The sequence below is a fragment of the Grammomys surdaster genome, unplaced genomic scaffold (assembly GCF_004785775.1).
Source record: "Grammomys surdaster isolate TR1022 unplaced genomic scaffold, NIH_TR_1.0 125749, whole genome shotgun sequence".
Classification (NCBI taxonomy): Eukaryota; Metazoa; Chordata; class Mammalia; order Rodentia; family Muridae; genus Grammomys; species Grammomys surdaster.
In genome coordinates this window covers 2,960,641-2,979,331 of record NW_021620581.1, presented here as the reverse complement: position 1 = coordinate 2,979,331, position 18,691 = coordinate 2,960,641, and the positions used below count along the sequence as shown (strand labels likewise).

Here is an 18,691-nt window from a genome sequence, read left to right as displayed (position 1 = left end):
TCAATATGATCAAAGTTCTAATGAAATAACAAAGACTGAGGCCACATGGAATCTGCAGCAGTCTATACTACATGGGGTCCTAGAACTGAGAGGAGAAGTGAATCCAGACCCCCTGCATGAGTAATTATACAAAACAATAACAACAACAAAACCAAAACAGAAAACCCTACTAATTGTGGGTTTCATGAGAACTGATACATTGCACACTATAATTAAAGATATCTTTTTACTGGTGGTTGGCTTACAAGGAATACTTGACGTGTGTGACATATCAATCTTTGCAATATATTATATCATAAAATGCTAAATCTGTTTGATAGAGAAATCAGTTAAACTACACTGTCCTCTCTACACAAACTTTAAACAAGGCAACGGATTAAACAACATCTAATTGAGCTGACTTATGACTAACATGAATCTAATTCCTATTAATCAGAGAACTGTATAAATTACTGGTGCCTGCCTACATATTCTGGGGGCGACTGTGTTTACACATTGATGATTCATACTCATTTCCTTTGAAATGCTGCATTGTTCATCAACAGTGACTCAAGCTTTCCTGTGTCTTTTTTTTCCTTTTGTTTTTATTGGATATTTTATTTACATTTCATATGTTATCCCTTTACCCCATCCCCCACCCACCCGGGAACCCCCCATCCCCTTACCCCTCCTCCTTCTTCTCCGTGGATGTAACCCCCACCTACCCCCCCACTCCCACTTCCCCACCCTCAAAATTCCCACCCTCTTGGGCGTCCAGCCTTCATGAGGTCAAGGATCTCTTCTTCCACCTGTGCCCGGCAGGGCCCTCCACTCTTACATATTCAGTTGAAGCCCTGGATCCCTCCATAAGTGCTCCCAGGCTGGTGGTTAGGACCCTGGGAGCTGTGGTTGGTTGGTATTGCTGCTCTCCTCATGGTGCCACAAACCCTTTCAGCTCCTTCAGTCCTCACTCTAACTCCTCCATTGAGAACCTCATGATCAGTTCAATGGCTAGTTGTGAGCATCTGCCTCTGAATATGTCAGACTCTTGAAGACCTCTGAGGAAACATCCATATGAGGCTCTTATCAGCATGCACTTCCTGACTTCCACATCAGCATCTACCTTTGGTGACTGCACATGGGGTGGATACTCAGGTGGAAAGGTCTTCAAATGGCCCCTCCTTCAGTTTCTGTCCCTCACTTTGTCTCCATATTTGCTCCCTTGAGTATTTTGTTGTTCCTTCTAAGAAGGACCAAATCACCCCCACTTGGTCTTCCTTTTTTATGAGCTTCATGTGGCCTGTGAGTTGCGTCTTGGGCATTTCAAGGTTCTGGGCTAATATCCAATAATCAGTGAGTGAATACCATGTGTGTTCTTTTGTGATTGGTTTACTTCACTTAGAATGATAATTTCTAGTTCTATCCATTTACCTAGGAACCTCTCGAATTCATTGTTTTTAATAGCTGAGTAATACTCCATTGTGTAAATATACCACATTTTTTGAATCCATTCCTCAGTTGAAGGACATCTGGGTTCTCTCCAGCTCCTGGCTATTATAAATAAGGCTGCTATGAACATAGTTGAGCATATGTCCTTGTTATATGTTCGAGCATCTTCTGGGTATATGCCTAGGAGTGGTATAGCTGGATCCTCAGGTAATGCTATGTCCAATTTTCTGAGGAACCGCCACACTGATTTCCAAAGTGGTTGCACCATCTTGCAGTCCCACCAACAATGGAGGAGTGTTCCTCTTTCTCCACACCCTCGCCAGCATCTACTATCACCTGAGTTCTTAATCTTAGCCATTCTGACTGGTGTGAGATGGAATCTCAGGGTTGTTTTGATTTGCATTTCCCTGATGACTAAGGATGCTGAACATTTCTTTAGGTGCTTCTCGGCCATTCGAGTTTCTTCCATTGAAAATTCTTTGTTAAGCTCTATACCCCATTTTTTAATAGGGTAATTTGGTTGTCTGGAGTCTAATTTCTTGAGTTCTTTGTATATATTTGATATTAGCCCTCTATCAGATGTAGGATTGGTAAAGATCTTTTCCCAATTTGTTGGTTGTCGTTTTGTCCTATTGACAGTGTCCTTTGCCTTACAGAAACTTTGCAATTTTGCTGGTTCAACTGGAGGACAACATGTAGAAGAATGAAAATTGATCCATTCTTATCTCCTTGTACAAAGCTCAAGTCTAAGTGGATAAAGGACCTCCACATAAAACCAGATACATTGAAACTAATAGAAGAGAAGGTGGGGAAGACCCTCGAATACTTGGGCACAGGGGAAAAGTTCCTGAACAGAACACCAATGGCATATGCTCTAAGATCAAGAATTGACAAATGGGACTTCATAAAATTGCTTTCCTGTGTCTTTACAGTGAGTTAGAAATTTTTTTCAGTTTAAATGTTGCATAAGTAAATCAAAACAAAGTTTTCTTTTCAAAACAATGTTAGCCTAACGTGTAAGAGTAAAAGAAGCAACCAAATCAATCTTTGGATAATCAACAGCCCTTCTCTATCATGTCCTTTTAGGATATGCTAATCTCACAAAATGTCAGATTGTTATTTTATAAAGTAATTAAGCTCTTGCTTACATTTTTACAATGAGAAAGTAAAGCTTTTATGACTGAAATATAAAGGGTAGCTGTATATGTGGAAATAAATCTGATGAAATTCACTTGCTAATTCTCAAAATTAACTTTTATGATTCTCTTTACATCAAAATAAGCTATCAGAGCAAGGTGTTTAATTCAGAAAAGCAAAAGACTTCACTATGCCTAGGTAGTACTATTCTGGCCACATATGTTACAAAGAGCAAAAGCTACCATTATCCTAGGTGTCATTTGGCAAGGAGCCATTTGTTACAGAAGGCCACATATTATATGGCATTTATGTCATAGAAACCATAAGCATGCTCTTCATGCACAAAAGTGGAAAACAATGTGGTTCATAAAAGACAAATGTTCAACATCCAAGGTACTTCATATGCCCTCAGGATTTCCTGCTCTCCTAGGCCACACAGGTAGTGTACTTCTTCTTCAACTCTCAGGTATTAGTCTCTATTTAAAGATATATGCTTCTATTGCCATTGTATGTGAAGATGGGAAAATATAGGAAGGATAAAGAGTGATGTATTAGAAATGGAATAATGGAATGAGAAGATTAGGCTCAAGCAAAACATGTGGAGCATATTCACTTTCAATAGACAGAGGCATGAAGAAGGGCCAGGAAAGGGCACCAAAAAGGAATAATCAGAAAGAAAAGAAAATCAAACTAGGAACCTTGGCCTCATTATTAGAATGATCTCCACATATTTAATTCATGCCATGTGTTAATTCTTAGACACTTGTAAAAAATTAGGGCAGTTAGAGAAATATGAATTTTAAAGATTATGCCAAAATATGCTAAATGTATGCTAGGGGATTTCTGTGGGGCAATGGAGATCATTAGAAGTTGAATAAATATAAGTCAAGAACATCTTATGCAACCTTGGTGCTGAAGTAGTGATTAAACAATTAACATTCTATATAATTCTCAGTAGAATAATTGCCCTGTTTCCAGAAGCACATTTGAAAGGTGTATTTAAAAGATATAGAAGGGGAGAAATCATTTTTATTCCCTAAAATTCCCTAGGTTTACTATTTTAATGTCAGAAATTACTTTTTAGCAAAGGCAAGAATAAACTCTTTGCATATAGCAATTTCCTTCAACTGACTTACACAATGAACCATTTGGACAGCAGCCAAAGTCAGTATGCCTCTTTACTCCCTAAATATAAAACAAAGAAATTCCATTCCCTTAAAATCTCACCAAGAATTTGATGTACTTCTGAAATATTTTCAGAAAAAATTTATGTCTGAAGTAATATGGCATATGCTACAAACACAGATATCTGTCTCTGATCAAGTATCTGACTCTACCAGCAGAAACAAAGGGATTTAATTTCCCACTCAAAATATCATTGTCATGTTTAATGGATTTAGTGGAAGCAAATTTCTACAAAATAGCCTTATCCTTGTCCCACTACAGATACCAGCACAACAACACCTTTTGCCATGGAAAGTCACCCTACCCTCTGGGTTATGAGGATCCACATACCTTATATCTCATTTGCTTACAAGCAAGCTAGTAAAATGCCTGTTGTTATTTTGATGGTATACAGAAGACATATCTTTTTTCTCAGTAGGCAGAACAATGACTAATTCTTAATGAATCTTCATTGATGTTTATCTATTAGAGTTGACTTAGTTTCCAAAGCATGCTGACACATTTTGTAAAACTCAAGTTTTAAAATATGTTTTGAACAAAGAGAATTTCTAAACTGGCAAATATCTATCAGTATAATGTCAACATTAATGGAAAATTAAAACTTCTCTAAATAAGCCCAGAAATTAACACAATGCTATATGCAGTATATATATTAAAGGTATGCTTTCATTTCCTGTCTAAACCTATAGCTATTAAAATACAATAGATAAGTCTGAATCATTTTTATATCACCAAAAATTGACACAATGTCTACTACAGTGGTTCTTAACCTTTCCAATGCTGAGACCCTTTACTACAGTTCCTCATATTGTAGCGACCCCAACCATAAAATTATTTTTATTGCTACTTCATAACTGTAATTTTCCTACTGATATGAATTGTAATATAAATATCTGATATGCAGGATATCTGACATGTGACACCTGTGAAAAAGTTGTTTGACCTTTTAAAGGGTTTTCAATCCACAGGTTGAGAACCACTGGTCTAATATTATAAATTGTTGAAGAATTTAACAGAAAAAAAATATATCCTTTACTGTGCCTCTATCAAATGAAAGACTATGTAAAAACTTGAAGTAAAAGATACATTTGAAAGGCAAAAGGCATAGTAACTTGGTTACTACTGACTGAATAGTGACTTGAAAACTTTGAAGTCTATTATAGATAAGTCAAGAATGAAAAGCTTATAGGCTAAAGAATAATATTTATCTGTGAAAAGAAGAATATTACCATACATTATTATGTGAGACAAAAATATACATGGCTTTAAAATATAAAGGAGGATTTTTCTTATTGACTCACCTATAAGAGATTTAAAGCAATTTAAAAAAATTATTTTTCCTTAGCACAGACCCTTTTTTTCTAGAAAATGCCAAGGTATTCCTTATATATATTTTTTTCTTATGAAGAAAAAAACTGTAAGAGTTACATTAAATTCTAATTCAGTGGAAGTAAGTGGTCATTTCAAGTTAGGGGTTAAACTGTCACAATTAGCTTCTGTAGCTTTTCTGTACACACAAGCTACAGGGTAGAGTATAACAGTGGTAACCTATAGGGATGGAAGCTGGCATCCTTCTTAGACAAATTTCCTCACAGAGCAATTGTTTCAGAAGGCCTCATGACAGGAATTCAATAGGAGATAATTTAAGGTTGAGTTTACAGTCCAAGTTTCTAAGTTAAAAATTGAATGAAGATCTGCACGGTTTACATAACAGATTGCCATGACTACAAGTAAGAAATACTGTGATCATTTTATGACAAATGCTAGTAAGTAAAAAAAAAATACTCATGAATCAAAGTTAGGCATAGACACACAGGCATAGATATATAGCCTCAAAAAGTCCACTATTTAACAACCACCAGATACTTCATAATTCAGAACAGGTTGCCAGGGTCAATTTTCTGCCTCCTCACCATGGGAGAGGTGACTGTCATCTAGTCTTGTAATTTCTCAAAAACTAGACATGACATAGAAAACCTATGGAGCCTGAAATATGTCTTTCTATGCCCATATTATTTACTCTCATTATACACAATAGTAACTTCTGATGTACACTAAATGTTCCTTTTTGCCCTCCAAAGGCTTAGCAATCCTGTTAAGGAGGAAGATATTCTCAGCAGACTTGATCAGAAATTCTAAATATTTCAAAGATGAAATTTAGCCGTTTCAACCAATTGTAGACTTTTTAAAATATTGCCAGTCCTTTAAATCTCCTTCTATATAATTGGTTGATTCCTTGAAAGCAACCTGTGTAGTCATTAGTTTCCAAGTAATCACAGCAATCTCTCTATCAAGGAGATGCATTTCACAAGTATTTTCAAGCATGAATTACATATCTGCTTTGTGGCTCATGACTAACAGCACTGCTTCATTTAAGCTCTCTGCTTCTCATTACTTTAGGAAATGCAAAGTTCCCTTAGTTTGCTTCTAATGTTATCTAAAATCCGTAGTATAATTTCCTTGCCAGACTAATGTGCTAAGAGGCTATTGTACCACACTATTTCCCTTTAATAAAATAAGCAAAATAATTCAAGTTTTGAAGTTCATTTTTCTTCTATTTTATTGTAGTATAGCAAAAGTATGTGATTTAGTCATTTCCTTTTTTCCTAATTCTGATATTTTTATAGTTAATTTCTCTGGGCCATGGTTTTCCATTGCTTTCTTTACATATAATAATGATACAAACTATAACTTTATGTACTTTGCAGATTTTAAGGCAAAGTATTCCAAGCCATTTCATTTGATCTTCACAATAATTCAAATAAGTCTCCATCGGTCTTGGTCTTTACCTCCTTTAAGACAAATGTACTTGTATAAGACACTTAAACCTCTCTGTTCCAAAGTTTTCTCATTTTTATTGAGCCATGAAAATCTGTAAAATAGCACTAGTAATAGTAATTGTAGTAATCATAATAAGATTCATTTTAAAAAGAAGGAACATGCACAAATGTTATGAAAGAAACCAACTACTTTTTGTTTGGACTTAAGTTCCACTCCAAGAGATGGAACTAATGTTTGTAAATGTTCAGGCAGTCAAGAATGTGAGACTACATAGGTCATTGACCTACAAGATAACCAACACTAAAACCTAATTCTTCTAAAGGAACATAGCAATAACATGATTCCTAATGATAGACTACTATTAAACACATAAATCATGTCTCATTCAACCTTCATTAGAGAAGTTTCTCCTCAGTAGGTGGTAAGTAATAAAAAGATCCACAACTGGACAATATGCAGAGAATGTGAGCCTTTGGAATACTTATTCTTAAATGTAATGTCTTTATTAATCTTTTCCTCTCTGGGCTCTATGCAGAAGAGTAGGCAGAAAGTAAGAGGTAGGGGGCATGGATGACTTCAAGAAAACGGTGTCTTCCAGACACAGTAGGATTGATATACAAATGAACTCACAGAAACAGTGGCAGCATTTATAAGCCCTGCAAGGTTCAAGCCAGATGGGGTCCCAGCACCAAGAGGGAGATGTGACACTGGGCCCCAATCCTAACCAAAAATCTATCTACAATTGATGCCTGCTAGCAAAGGCAAAATAAATTTTCTGCAACAGGAATCCTACTGAGTATATAAGCTTTATTTTAGTCCCAGAGCCCAGGATTAGTTACTGGGACAGCACAAAAATAGTCTCAATGGTGTTTTGTGGACATTTTGTATCCTTTTATTTTGCTTTGGCATTTTCATTTAATTCACCTTTTACTTGTTTCTTTTGATCATTGTCTTTTGTGTCTTTCTTGGTTCCTTGTTTGCTTTTTGGTTTGAAAGAGGAGAGAAAGAACATGAAGCTGAGTAGATAGAGAAGTGGGGAAGAACTAGAATGAACTGGAATAAAAGAAACATGATCAAAGTTATTGTGTGATTTTTTGTTAAAAAATAATAGCTAGGGAGTGGTGGCACATGCAGAGACACACAGACCTCTTGAGTTTCAGATCAGCCTGGATTACTGAGTGAGTTCCAGTACTGCCAGGGGCTATACAGACAAACCTTGTCTTGAAGACGAAAAGAAAAGAAATAAAAACACAAACTTAAGAAAACAAACAAACAAAAAAAGCAGAGAAAACTATGAACTGAGAAAAATTTGAAGTTGCTCAAGAATCATCTAAGTTTTTAGACTGAAAATTCCTCAAAAAACATGGGGACAATTTGTATCTTACTTATAACAATGAAAAGAATACATATGTAAAGCCCTAGTCTAGAGTACGGACAAACGATTACCTCACAAGTCTTTTTATACTCATAAAGTCATGCCATATGGATTCATATTTTTAGGCCCCTTTCTTTTTTAAAATAATTTTTATTGGATAATTTATGTATTTACGTTTCAAATGTTATCTCCTTTCCCGGATTCTGCTCCAGAACCCCCTATCTTATCCCCCCTCCCCCTGCTTCCATGGGGGTGTCCCTCCACCTCCCACTCTCACCTCCATGCCTGGGCATTCCCCTACACTGGGGCATCTAGCTTTCACAAGACCAACAGCCTATCCTTCTACTGATGCCAGACAATGCCATCCTCTGCTACATATGTAGCTGGAGCCATGGGTCCTTCCATGTGTACTCTTTGGTTGGTGATTTAGTCCCTAGTACCTCTGGGGGTTCTAGTTGGTCAATATTGTTGTTCTTCCTATGGAGTTGCAAAACACTTCAGCTCCTTCAGTCCTTTCTCTAACTCCTCCATTGGGGACCCCACACTCAGTCCAATGGTTGGCTGCAAACATCAGCCTCTATATTTGTCAGGCTCTGGCAGAGCCTCTCAGGAGACAGCTATATCAGGCTCCTGTCAGCAAGCACTTCCTGGCATCAGCAATAGTGTCTGTGTTTGGTGTTTGCAGATGGGATGGATCCCCAGGTGGGGCAGTCTCTGGATGGCCTTTCCTTCAGTCTCTGCTCCACTCTTTGTCCCTGCATTTCCTTTAGACATGAGTCATTCTGGGTTAAAAAATTGGAGATGAGTGGGGGCCTTGTTTAACCTCTGTTATGGACATACCCTTATTACTAAACTACTTACTGATAATAACCATCATGTCTTCAGGTAAGAAACAAAACAAAATAGAAATTCAATCCTTCTTATCCCATACTACATTTAGTTAGAAACCTATTCTTATCATTTCAGCCTCCGTACTTTATCACAAATCCATCCTGTCACAAGTTTCTCTTAGCAAATACAATAATTCCTTTAACTTCCTCTCTCCATTTCTATCACCAGTGCTATCACTCATTCATGACACACTCTTGTCACTAGAATTTCCCTGAAGGTAGGGATCATTAGCACATAGTGGACCTTCAAACTATGTAAATTAAATTAACCATATATCTGAATATATACATTTAAATATACTACATAAATTGGATCAATTAAGAGTGTAAAAATTCTGGTGTGTATGTGAATTGCCAATTATTTGAAAATTAGTCATTTATTCTGTCAGCCTTTCAAAACTTTGAAGGTACTAAAGTATCTGAATCAAGAACTCTTTATTCATTCTTAACAAACCAGCCAAACTGTTGACTTAGTAGTCCCCAATGCAAACTGCCAACTTTACATCAAAGTAGACACTGAACCTACTCTGTATTTGTTGAGAACTTTCCTATTTGAAGCCACTGTCCTTTAAATAATGTCATTCTTAAATCACCTCTTCATTCATTTATCTCTTTTATTGGCTTAGTTTCATTAAAAATTATACTACTAAGTTTTACTAAAAAACAAACAAAAAAACCCAACCAGTTGCCAGTAATACAATAAAACTCTTCCCTTCTAATCTCTTTCCAGTTACCTCTAATTTCCGCCACAAAAAAAAAAGTCAGAGATAGTCACCCTAAAACAAATACTTGTAGCCATCTATATTTGATCATTCATGGAGCTATATAGGAGGCTGAATGTCTCTGGAAAAATCAACTTACTTCATTCTATCCTCTGGTTGAACAATGCTAGCCCATGCTTATTAGCCATGAGGAAACATGATGGGCTTTTTTCCCTTGCCAAGAAGCCAAGGATTTTCAAAAGCTTATTAGGACTACCAACCATGAATCCTAAACTAAACTGGAAAAAAAAGGAGGGGGGCATCAGTTTTGCATTAGATGACACTGATTGGGAAGGTGAGTAGCCTATCCATTGGTGATCTAATAAGGTTCACAAGGGTTGCTCATCTAAATACATAAGAAACGTAGAAGGCCCATTTCTTTTTATTTTTTTTAATCTTTTATATTTTTATTTTTTTATTTTTTTAAGTAATTTACTTTTCTCAAATCGTAATTCATTCACACAGGGGTTATAAACACAGAAAGGCAGGATGTGGGGAAGGGAATGACACTGGAGTGTGGGTGTTCAGGGGGAATACAGAATTTGGTAGCAAAACCTATTCAGATACATTATCATAAGTTAGCTATGGAGGACCACGAGACTCAAGATGAGGTTGTTACTTTATACAGGGTGTTTCCAAAACCCATCTCCACCCAACCTAAAAGGGGGGAATTCTGCCCCTAGACCAAGCAGAGAGGGGCCACCCAGAACCCCCTCTGACAGGCTATCTGAATTCTTGCTTAGGCTGCGAGGCTAAGCACTGCAAGGGAATATAAATAAAAGATAAAAATATCTCTCTGGGTTCCCTGAGGGATAAGCCTGACTGTATAGGGATTGACGTCAGAAGGATCCCCTCTCCAGGAAAAAGACATCGGGATGGGTATGGCCCTCTTGACTCACTGGACAACAACAGGGGGACTGGAGCCATTACAAGGTCCCCTTCAAGTACTAGAGGTCAGGCCTCTATCCCCGCCTTCACAAGATTAGAATTGCCACAGCCCTTCTATACTTAGAGAAGGGAGGAGATGTCAGGGGCAGCCCTGCTTACACACTGAAGGCCTAAAATCAGCCATAGGCCTAAAATCAGCAATAGGCCTGTCATACATGTATACTAACACCAAGTCTTGGGTCTCAGTGGAAAAACATTGAAACAGATGGCTATAAGCTAGTGTCAACAGGCAGCTTTTGTGGAAATTTACAAGCCTGAGTAGTCATAGACCTTGTAAATAGGTAGCCTTGGCAGATAATACCAACTTAGATAAGGACAAGTGAATCATAGGCAGAGTCATAGTGACCTGTCCCTTGAACCTTCACCCAGCCGATACCCGGTTCTCAAAGAAAGAACATTTCTTATAACAAGGATTGGAGTGTAAGTGACTCTTTGAAGACAGAAAGTCTTACAAGTCAGAGAATTATATGAACTTTGTTCTGGCACACATCTTTTGAAACTTTTAATTGCCCCCAATGTAACACTATCACTTCTAAAATAACTTTTATTGCTTTAAAATAAAGTTAGTGTTAATGAGTAAATTTAAAACTGTAGCAAGAAAATATTGTCCAAAAAGATAAATTACATACATATTCAGCTACCTTGTAGGGCTCCCCAAAAAGATCAAAGCCTGAAGAAAAGAGATCTTCTTCTTGTTGAACTTCTTGACTCCTTCGTTCCCATTCCCTTTTTTTAAGTGCATTACGGTCTTGTTCATAGTGACTGCCATGAAAAGGAAAACACAAACAGAGAAAATACTAATTAACCATGAAGAAATGTAAGAAATGTGGATCTCCCTTGTTATCCCTAGTTAGAGAAAAGATGCAAATTCAATTCTCCTCAACTTAGTGCTATATAGAGAACTCTTTTCTTATCTGTATTGAATTTAAAATAAGAAAAATAAAACAGAATCTTATTCTTTAGAAATTGTACCCATGGCTGTACAAATATGTAGAAATCTTGTCTTTTGTACATTTGATTAGCAGATGCAATTTCATAATATGCAAAAGTAGTGTACTATACAGAAGAGGGCTTAATTAAGGTCAAATAATGTTATTAGCCACCTGGTGCCATGAATCTATAGATGACACACAATACAAAGGAAACAAATGAATAAAGTATGAATCTTTATGTGAAATGGTGCTATTCCCAAAGCCTTTACCATATTTTAATGATCCCGGGTGAGTTTATAGACATTAAACCATCTCAAGTGGTGGTGGACACATATGAATATTAACTAAATTATTTAAATACTTAGAGTATATATATATGTGTGCTTTACACTGCAGTAGGAACCCTTTGGGCTTTGGGGAAATTATTAAGAAAGGAAGGATCCTAGCTGAACCAACAAATAATTGACTAGCAATGAAAGAGATATATGGCAGAAGAATTAATTGAATTCAATATAAAGGTGTTTTATAAACACTACCTCTGAGAGTTTCATCAAATTTCAGACTTTTCCAATGAAGTATTCAGAGCTTCTGGACAACATTTAACATCTAGTATGTGACCCTGAGGGTTACAGAATTGAATGCTTCCTTATTAAGGTAGTTATTTTCTCTACTATGCAATATTTCAAATTAAAATCTAAATGTATATGATTTATACCAAAAATTGATAATCTCTAGCACAAATATCTGAAAAATCAAAATGCTCCCAAATCTGAAACTTTTAAAGTGCATACATTGTGCTACATCTGGAAAATTCCATAGTTAATGGTATGTGAGAGGTTGGAGTGAAAATTCAGGTACACTAAGCATATTCCCTAAAATTTCCTTCACAATAGGAGCATAAGACTTATATACAACATAAATAAATTTCCTATTTACATTTGGGTCTTCTCCACAGAGCATCTATGTATGAACCTGAGAGGCACAATTACAACTAGCTTAGCAAGATACACCCACAGGTATAATAGTGGGATGGATGTTTTAATAGTAATACTTTTGATTTAATTTAAATCCCAGTCCATAAGACAGATCCTGTGACTGGCTAGGTCACAGACCCTAAAAGAAAATCTAATTCTATTACTCTGCTTTTTAAAGGGGAATACTGTGTAATTGTTTCTAGTATTTTAATTGCTATACTTATAGATTAGTACAGTTCTCAACCCTCATCAGAGAAATTTATTTTTCAGTAAATGACAAGAAATTCATAACTAACAAAATGCAGATAATAAGATAGCGTGTAATTCTCACTTATAAATGAGACACCTGTATCACATACTTCCAGCACCCCCAAGGCTCAAATATCATTTCAGAATTGTTGGTAGAAAGATTATAAGAGCCAAAGATAGTAGACACAGGCATATTACATACTCACTGTTCTAGAGCTATTGTACAAATGAACTCACAGCAACTATGACTGTATGAACATGAATGAGCTGCATAAGAACAATACATCAAAAATCCCAGGATGGTTGAGGAACAGGTGCATGAAGTTCCTCCCCTATATCAAGAGCTACAGGCAAATGCTGGTTCTTTGAAGAGGAAGTGTCAGTTTTCTTCAGAATGTGGTTCCTGAGAGGCGACACATGCTCTAATAGATTATTCTACATCCATGCACAGTTAGTGGATTTAATAAAAAAAATGAGCCCATGTAATTGAGAGGAAAAAGTTTTAATGAGGTGTAGGGAAGAAAGTATATAGTAGGGACTATGGGGTAGATTTGACCAAAATATTATATGAATATGTATGAAATTCCAAATAAAATAGAGGCATGTATAGTGATGCAGGCATTAATCACAGCATTGAAGAAGGCATAGAGGCAAGTGAATCTGCAGTGGTTTGAATAATGATGCCCCACATAGGCTCATATATTTGAATACTTAGTCATCACAGAGTAGCACTAGTTGTAAAGGATTAGAAGGTGTGGCCTTGTTGGAGTTGGTGTACCCTTTTTGGAGGAATTGTGTCACTGGAGGTGGACTTTGAGGTTTCAGATGCTCAAGCCAGTCTCAGTTGCCCACACTTTCTGATGCCTACAGATCTAAATGTAGAGCTCTCACTTCCTTCTCCAGCACCATGACTGTCTGTGTGCGGCCATGTTCCCCATGATGGTAATAATGAACTAAATGGCTGAAACTGTGAGCAAGTCCCAACTAAATGTGTTCTAAGAGTGTCTTTAGTCTTATCACTTCACAGCATTAGAACACTAAGACATGATCTCTGTGAGTTTGAGACAAGTTTGACCTGTATCCTGAGTTCCAGATCAGCCATAGCTATATAGTGAAACTCTTTTTCAAAAGAAAGAAAATATTCAAAATTAGTGGAAAATCGAAAATATTAAAGCAAGTTTATTCATATAATTATATAAATATGCATAACATGACTATCAAGCAGTATATAATGTGGATGAGTTTCCTGTCATATAGAAATGCCATATTAAAACAAGTCATTGAAATACAAACTTTCATGTTTGAAAACGGGGATCAAAGATGTATATCAGTATATAAGTGGAGTTAGTGTTTCTAAATGTAGCATAAACTCCAGTGCCTAGTTAACTAGTTCACTAAGAAGTACCATAGTCATCATCTACAAAATAAGGGCCTTGAGCAAGCAGTTCTCAACTGGTAGATCATGACCCCTTTGGGGAGTTGAACAGTTCTCTCACAGAGGTCACCTAAAATCATTCTGCATATCAGATATTTACATTACAATTCATAACAATAGCAAAATTATAGTTATGACGTAGCAATGAAAATAATTTTATGAGTGAGGTCATTATAATGTGATAACTTGTATTAACAGGTCTAAGCATTATGAAGATTGAGAACCACTTGTTTAGTACATTAACTATACACTTTAGTATATAAGGATTATGTGATGTTACTACACTTAATCATTCAATCTTCATAGGAACTTTTGAATTGTCAAACTCAGTACTTTGATGGATGGGAATATTGTCAACATAAACCACCTTTAAGCTTCCACTTTAAATTGATGACATTTCTGGAGTATTCAATCGCACCTCTAGCTTTCATAATATAGAATATGTGTAGCACATAATCCCTGAGGGGCACACCTGAGTATGTTCTGCGAGTAATATCAGTGTGATTCCAGTCTGAGGCCAAAAACCTTACATAGTATGGTACCATGTGTTCAATGTCCATGTTGAAGGCTGACTTCAAATTAACCAAGCATAGTAACAACTTCAGTCCTTTTACCGTGGCATGGCACTCTAACCTCAATACCACAAATAGCCACAGGTAATAGAAGCATATCAGTTTGTCATAAATGTAAGAAAAATGTGTGCATGATGGGATAGAATAACAATTTCAGGTAGTATTTAGCATTGTAAATGTAGGAGGATTTTTTTTTGCAATAGAAGACATTAATTTCTTTGCTTTCCATAGCACATGATTCTCAACACAAAAGCAAGAATTGAAGTCTCCTGCTTCTGAGTAAATGTGAGCAAGATGTCAGTTTCCTAGCTATCTGTTCATTTTTTTGCACCTGACATCTCAAAATGACAAGCCCATAGATTACATTTAATTCTCCCATGAAGAAAACTGAAGTGCTTTGGTCTCTTGGCTTTGCAAACTACCTTCTTTCTCCTCTGAGGGAAAGACATAATTAAAATGCCGAAGGCAAAAAAGGAGAGAGAGAGAGAGAGAGAGAGAGAGAGAGAGAGAGGAAAAGGAAATGTGCTTTAAAAGTTGCATGACAGCCCTTCAAGAGGCCAGAAATAACGGCCCTTTCTGAGCTTTACCCCAGCTTTGATTTGTTAGGAGGCTCTTGGCTGCATTTTGTATCAGTTCATTAGCTACCAAATTCCAGATGCAAATTTGAATAGCAGATTGAGCGTGCACATGGGTGTTATCTGTTGCAGGCAAAACTGCCTGCTGCATTTTTTTTAACACATCTAACAAAGAACAGTTAATTCTCATGTCTCTGGTGAGAAAGAATTTACTCTCCGTAGAGTTCCACTGCTCTTGGACCGCAACCAAATAGGTCCAACTTTTTCCTTTCAAGCCCAGCATGGTGTTGTATTGAAAGTTTTACACGGTGAAGTCTAATGAGGAATGAACTACATGGTGATGAGGTTTCCAGTGTATAACGTCACTGATTTCTGACTGAATCCAGCATTACTAATTTGAAGCACCAGCTAATTAAAACCATAGCTACGCATTTAGCCTCTTGTTATACCTACTGCCGTTTATAATTATGAGGCCCTCTTAATCTACTCAATTAAAGTTCTTACAATTCATGCAGGTTGCATTTGAACCTGTGAACCCTGCAGAGACTGCAAGAAAGTCTGTCTATCCCCTGAGGATTCGATGCATCTTTATTCTGGGACTTGTTTTTTTTTTCTGTATGAGAGCAGCTGTGGAGGCTACATAGAAAGCTCAAGCCAGCCAGAAAGGAGTTAAGGATCACATTGATGGACAGTCTGAGTTTATTCAGGGAGACAAGGACTGGCTAATTCAGTCTCATTAACACAAGAACCCATCTTCCTATTGAAATCTTTAGCCCAAAATCTCAGCTCCATGCTTCACAACATTTACCAAGATAGGATGTTTTCTTTTTCCTCCTAGACATAATCATATTAATTATACTAGGATGATATAAAAACCCTGACCACTGAAAACCAAATATACCCTTTTGTTAATAACTCAAAGATTTGTGCCCATCTATCTCTCCTATGTTTTGGGACCTTATGTCAGTCATGTCCTAGCTGACAGGAAAATGCAGAAAAGAGTGACTCTTAGTAAAGCTGCTAATTACTCTGATATATAGCATGATGAAGAGAAAACTCATTCTCTCTCTCTCTCTCTCTCTCTCCTTTCTGCCCCCCTCTCTCTCAGAGAGGTTTTATATCTTTTATATGTTACCCATCTGTTTTCCTCTCAAGCCTAGAGTAGTAGATAAATTCCATTCCTTTATACAAAGAAAAGATAAAACGAGGGGACATGTCCTAAGCTTTGAGTGTCAAGGAAGACATGAACTTAACTTCTTCCTCTTTTCATGATGAAGTCATTCTTTCTCAAATCTTCTGTTTCTCTCACACACTCTCCTAACTTTGTCTTTAAATCTGATCTCAAATGTAGGTAACTCTCACTTTGTACATTAGAAGCCCCAGGTCCATTTGTGGGGCAATAAACTCAGGGCACATGTAGATTCAATGAGATCTGGAAAGTTCAATTATGCCATATCCATTAGCTCACAGTGGTAGATCAGTTGGCCGACAATGCAGACTTCTCTTTTAGAACAGGAGCACTAAAGCAGGGAGACACTTTAGCAATCATCTAGTGGTGTTGCCCTCATTTTACAGATGAAGAAATTGAACTAAAAATGGTAATGCGTTCCACAGCAGGTTCCAAGGAAAATTCAGAGCATGGAAGCCAGGTTTTCAAATTTGCAAACTAGCTCTCTCTCTGCTACTCAAGATTTGACACTCCTGTTTCCAGCATACTCAAGAATAAGTGAGTCTTCTTTGTACTCATTGGCAAACTTTTCTTAGGATTGCATTGCATTAAAAACTGTCAAGAGAGAAAATGTTTAGAAACTTGGTTTGTACCAGAGTATACAGAAAAAGACACATTTGTTTTTATATTCAAGTGTACAGAACCTAAATTGATTATAAAAATTAACTTTATCTGCTGGAAGAAAGGCTAGGATTGGTAGAATAATAACCAATTTAAGTCTAGTTTGCTTGACTATTTCATGAAACATAATAACTCTTGTTTAATTCATTTGACAATTTTACAAAAACACTTGGGAAAATATTAAAAAGTAATAATATTTTTAAATCTTTACAATACAATAAGTTAAAGTACTTCTGTATGATATGGAATTGACTGTGTTATAGTATAAACACCTGTATACTACCATCTTTTAGTTTCTTAGAGGAATGGGCCAGTGAACATCCTTTGGTTCCTTCTCATTTTTACTTAGTAAGACAATAGTTGTACCAACACTACAAGAAATTATGGTAGGAGAAGCTTAGTGTTTCAATATAGGACACTTCTGAAAATGGGAGTAGAAGTAGATTTTATCCAGAAAGCCTATAGAAGCACTCTCTGGGGAGAACAGCTGACCTTTCCAAAATCACCTGTCTGGCTTTTTTTTTTTTTTTGCATCCATGTCACCTGCTAGCCTTCTTTTCTTTTAGCCTCATATCTTCTTCCTTTCATTTTATCATACATATTACATTTATTGAAATACAATTCATATCGTGAAATTTCATCCATTTTAAGTGCACAGTGCAATGACATTTAATATAGTCACTGAATTTTAGAACCATTGTGGTATGGTTCAAGAAAAGCTTGACCAATCACAAAATAAACTGTGTATCTTTTAGAGATCACTCTGCTCTACAACTCTCTAGCTCATACAGATCATCACGTGTTTAGAACCTTTTCACTTTGTCTATTCTGAATATTTTACCTTCATTGAATGAGATATGTAGTCTTATATTTTGCTTTCTTCATTAAGCCTTACTCTTCAAGGAATATCCATGTTGCATTGAGCAGTATCCAGTTTTTTCTAGAGTTGAATAAATTCCATTTCATGTGTACTGACGGCTTTATACTACTTCTTAGAATGGATCAACTGGCACATTCTTTCTTTTTCAAATGCTTATTTTTTTATTTGATTTACTTATTCACTTTATAACCTGCTCACTGCCCCCCCTCTCAGGGGGGCACCCCTTCCTAGAATCCTTTCCTATCTCCCCTTCTCCTCTGAGCCTGTGGGGTACCCCTGAAGTATCCTCTGACCCTGGCACTACAAGTCTTTGGGAGGCTAAGCACATCCTCTCCCATCGAGGCTAGTCAAGACAACCCAGCTAGAAGAACAAATGCCACTACAGGCAATAGCTTTGGGACAGCCCCTGCTAACTGGCACATTCTTAATGAGTTAATTGTCGTTGTCTATGTTTGCCATTAGATTGTTTTGAACTTATTAAAGGTAGAAGCTTTTAAGTCCCTTCACTCAGCCTAGGAACAAACACAAAGAAGTTTTTGTATGTATGAAAGCTACCTGTACAGCCCCTTTGGAACTTCCAAACAATGCTATTGTCAGGGATTTTGGTTGCTCTCCACAAAAGGATAATAAAGACCTATTGTTGAAGACAACACCTACACTACTCATTGAATCTAGAGAAATCAAACTTGTGCCTACATAATGCCTTCACTCCTATGGACT

The 18,691-nt window shown here is 36.7% G+C and overlaps 1 protein-coding gene across 1 annotated transcript in view; it reads right to left on the bottom strand.

The window, feature by feature from the left end:
- Positions 1 to 18,691, bottom strand: part of Aff2 (AF4/FMR2 family member 2) — a 486,558-nt gene that overhangs the window by 317,345 nt on the left and 150,522 nt on the right. Inside the window, exon 2 of the mRNA XM_028788421.1 lies at positions 11,135 to 11,267. Coding sequence (XP_028644254.1) covers positions 11,135 to 11,267 — 133 coding nt within the window. The remainder of the gene's footprint in view (positions 1 to 11,134; positions 11,268 to 18,691) is intronic.